The 4,284-nt window shown below is 52.7% G+C and overlaps 1 protein-coding gene across 1 annotated transcript; it reads right to left on the minus strand.

The window, feature by feature from the left end:
• Window positions 1–1,272: 1,272 nt before the first annotated feature.
• Window positions 1,273–4,083, minus strand: LOC120932552. The gene has a single exon (XM_040345025.1). It carries the CDS (start codon window positions 3,541–3,543, stop codon window positions 1,273–1,275), a length of 2,271 nt encoding a protein of 756 aa, XP_040200959.1. The 5' UTR covers window positions 3,544–4,083.
• Between the last annotated feature and the right edge of the window lie 201 nt (window positions 4,084–4,284).

Consider the following 4,284-nt stretch of genomic DNA (forward strand, 5'->3'; position numbering starts at 1 on the left):
CTAAACCACTCCCATATTGGTCTCTATAAATGGACTGCTCTCATCTAGGATCTTCCTCTTTCTTGTGTGAATGCGAGGTGTCGGTTCTAACTTCTGATTATCGGCTCTACGACCAGTCGGCCCCCCTTTATCCGTAACCAAAGACCTCCAAAGAAGAGTAGGCTGTAGGTCCCGACTGCGTTGGGCCGTGGTGTCGTGTAGACTTGCTGATTAAACCGAACAGGGGAACATCACCCTAACCATATTTTTAAGCGAAAATTCCAGGAAATAGATAAGTCAATAACCTGAAACAAAACACAAAACGTGAAAGGGTTGGGAAGGGAGGGAAGATACTCGCCTCCTGTCTTCATATAATCAATATTTTCCGTCACAAGCTAGGAAAATCTCGAATTATACATCAGACAGGAGGCTCATATCTTATGCAAGTTCAAAGCTAACACAGCATAAACATATGTATGTTCCAAAAGAAAACAAAAACAGTACATAACAATCAACATCATAAAACAGACATGGCAACATGATCTTCTGGTCTGAAATAAAAAAGGCGGAAGACTGATTCAGAGGACCAATCGGCCGCCATTAGCAGATCAGAAAGAGAGCCTCCGGTCGCCATCACCTTGGTAGCCATGGCCCCTCTGGAGGAGTGTGCTCCAAACAGGGTGATGTCTATACCAGCCAGAGCCATGGTGGATCTAACCCAACGTGCCAAGGTGGCAGTTGTGACTGGGTGATGGGGTCTGACGTAAGAAACTAATAATTGCGAGGAATTTGGACTACGGAGGTCCGCAGTGTACGCTTCGTATACCTGCAGACATTTTACCACACAGAGTCGTGGGTGTGAAGGGAAGAAGGGATAGAAGACTGAATGTAGACCGGTCTTCGTCCTACGGACTATCGTGAACTTGACACCCTGGGGTGAAAATTGGCGTCTTGAAATGTCCAGGGCTCTGACGTCGGAAACGCGTTTTATAGAAACCAGGCAAAGCAGGATAGTGATCTTGAAAGACAGCATTTTAAGGGACAGCGAATCGTTGTCTCCCCAGTCCGAAAGCATGGTAAGAACCCTAGAAACGTCCCAGGTGGACTGATACCTAGGTCGCGGGGGACGTTTGAACCTAATACCCCGCAGAAGTTTGCAAATCAGGGGATGTTTGCCTACGGGCATGGAATCTACTGGATAGTGGTAGGCCGATATGGCTGACCTGTAGACATTGATGGAACTATAGGCCTTGCCCGAGGAGAAAGAGTCTGCCAAGTAGTTTGCGATGACGTTTACAGGGGCACGTAAGGGATCAACTTGCCGTTGGTCGCACCAACGTACCCAAAATTGCCAGGCTGATCGGTATGCCGACCGAGTCCCGGGGGCCCAGGCCATGGTGAGGAGGTCCCTAGCTGAGCTTGAAAGGTCGTCACTCGGGTCCGACACCCGGATACCAGCCATGCTAGGAGCGTCAGAGTACCTTCCTCCACCAGGGGATGAATGCCCTTGGTTGGGTGGGACAGGATACGAGGGAATCGGGGAAGAAGTCTGGGAAGGTCGATGATCGAGTCCAAAAGCAGGGGAAACCAAGGTTGAGCTGGCCACCACGGTGTGATCAGAACCACCGTAGCTCCCTGATTGGTAATCTGTAGAAGGACCCTGGGGATCATGGAGAATGGGGGGAACGCATAATGCGTACCTCCTGTCCAAGAGTGGCGGAAAGCGTCCACAGCTGAGGACCCTGGGTCCGGTCTCCAACTGAAGAAGCGGGGCAGTTGGTGGTTGAGGCGAGAGGCGAAGAGGTCTATGCCCAAGGGGCCCCAGAGCAATTCTATTCGGGTGAAGACCGAACAGTCTAAACCCCAGTCGCTGGAATCTACCAGATATCGAGAGTTCCAATCTGCTATTGTATTGGAGACCCCCGGAATGTATTCTGCTACAAGAGAGATGTCTCGAGACAGACAGAAGTGCCAAATCTCGGCGGAGATGTCCGCTAGAATCTTGGATCTGGTACCTCCCAGGCGGTTGATGTATTGAACCGCCGCGATATTGTCCATGCGCAATAGTACGCAACAATTGGTCCGTGTTGCTAAGAAACTCTGAATGGCGAAGAGAGCCGCTGAGAGTTCCAAAGCGTTGATATGCAACAGGGATTCCTCCCTGGACCAGATCCCCCCCGTGGATCTCAACCCCAAGCGGGCGCCCCAGCCCCGTAGGCTCGCGTCCGATTCTATGACTACATCCGGCCGTGTGTTGAAAATCGTCCGGCCGTTCCAGTCGGTGGCGTGACGGAGCCACCAGCGCAGTTCGGCCCGAGCTTCTGGGGATAGGGACACTTCGTCTGCGTAACGAAGGCCCTGGCGCAGGTGTAGGATTTTTAACCTCTGAAGGGCTCGGTAATGTAAGGGAGCTGGAAAGATGGCTTGAATGGACGCAGCCAAAAGGCCCACTATGCGTGCCAGGATGCGTAGGGATAGGAAGCCTTTGCGTAAAACCGCCCTGATCTCTTTCCGGATTAGGGCCAGCTTTGCGCTGGGCAGTCGAAGGATGGCGAGGTGGGTGTCTATCGAGAAACCCAGAAATTCCATCTCCTGAGCCGGGACGAGAACCGATTTCTCTCGGTTGATAATAAAGCCGAGGGTTTGTAACAGGTCGATGGTCCAATTCATATGGCGATAGGCCATAGTCTTGGAGTGAGTAAGTATGAGGAGGTCGTCTAGATAAATGATCAGACGCACTCCCCTGCTCCTCAACGCTGCCACGACCGGTTTCAGCAGCTTGGTGAAACACCATGGGGCTGAGGACAGGCCGAACGGTAGGCACGTAAATTGCCAGATGCGACCCCACCATCTGAAACGGAGGAGATGTTGGGAGTCCGGGTGCATGGGGACTGTGAGGTAGGCGTCCTTTAGGTCCACCTTCACTAACCAGTCTCCGGGGGTGAGTAGGTCTCGGAGGCAGTGGATGCCTTCCATTTTGAAATGTCGATAGGCGACATGTTGGTTCAAGTCCCGGAGATTTATGACCGGGCGGTAACCCCCCCCCTTCTTCTTGACTAGGAAGAGGTTGCTGAAGAAACCCGGGGATGGGGTGGTGACTTCGGTGACTGCATGCTTGGCTATCAATTCCCGAAGTTCGGAGTCTATGAGGGTCACATTTTCTTCTGAAAAATGGATAGGGGGTGGCGATACCCCCAGAGTCGGTGGGGACACAAGGTCTATTTGGAAACCTGCTACTGTATTCAGCACCCAGGAGTCTGCCGTAATCGCAGACCAGGCGAGCGTAAAAAACATTAGGCGACCTCCCACCGGTATGAGGGGAAAGGGAATGGGTGTGGTACTCACCGGAATACGGGCGTGAACGAGGATATCCTCTCTGGCCGCGTCCCCTCCAGGGTCTCCCACGGGGAGGGAAGAATGGTGCCGGTTGCGCGGTGGTGGTATAGTGGGTGGGAGCCTGGGTATAGTGTGGTTGAGCGGAAGACCTCTGGAAAGGTCTGCCCGAATTGTATCGGCCGGCAGAGCGGCCCCTGTATCTGCCGGCCCGAGGAAAAACTCTGGCATTGTTGGGTTTTTTCAGGGATGTTTGTGCTTTGTCCAGACTGTTGAACATACCGACAAATTTATTAATGTCCTTTATTAAGGACTCGCCAAAAAGCATGCCCCCTGCTGAGGGGCCCGGCTCGGACTCCGCTAGATGGGCTAGCTGTGGGTCGAGGCGCATGAGTATAGAGCGCCTGCGTTCAACTGAACAGGCGGTGTTGGCATTGCCCGTGAGGCAAATGGCTCTTTGGGCCCAACCGCGCAGTTGTGCTAGGTCAACCCCTTGGCCTGTTGTCGCGGATTGTTCCGCTAAGTTCAGGATTTTGGTCAAAGGCCCGAACAGGTCCAGGATGCGGTCCTGGATACCTGTAAAGGATCGGTCTATTCCTTTCTTAGGCATTTTGCCTGATTTCAGCAGGTATTTCATTAAAATGGGGTCCACTGTAGGTGTGACAACCGCCTTCATGGGGATATGCGGGCGGGGGCACTCCGCTCTAAGCTTATTGCGATTAGATTTATCTAAAGTTTTGCGTGCCCAGAGTTCTACATATTGGGACACGTGGGGCAGAGGGGACCAGTCCCGAGAGCGAGGATGGGAAATAGTGTCTGGGTTAAATAGGGGTTCCCCCATGGCGTCTAGCACGTCTTTGCCCTGTTCGTCAGGGTTGGCATCCGGGAGGATTGCCGAAGCCCCCGCATCCTCTTCCTCATAGTAATCAGATCCTGAGACATCTGATTTATCCGACTCGGCGGATGAATCAT

The sequence above is a fragment of the Rana temporaria genome, chromosome 1 (genome assembly GCF_905171775.1).
Source record: "Rana temporaria chromosome 1, aRanTem1.1, whole genome shotgun sequence".
In the NCBI taxonomy this organism is placed as follows: Eukaryota; Metazoa; Chordata; class Amphibia; order Anura; family Ranidae; genus Rana; species Rana temporaria.

What these genes read in the sequence shown, in the direction of transcription:
- LOC120932552 (XM_040345025.1), bottom strand. Translation starts at nt 3,543, where the DNA reads ATGCCAGAGTTTTTCCTCGGGCCGGCAGATACAGGGGCCGCTCTGCCG.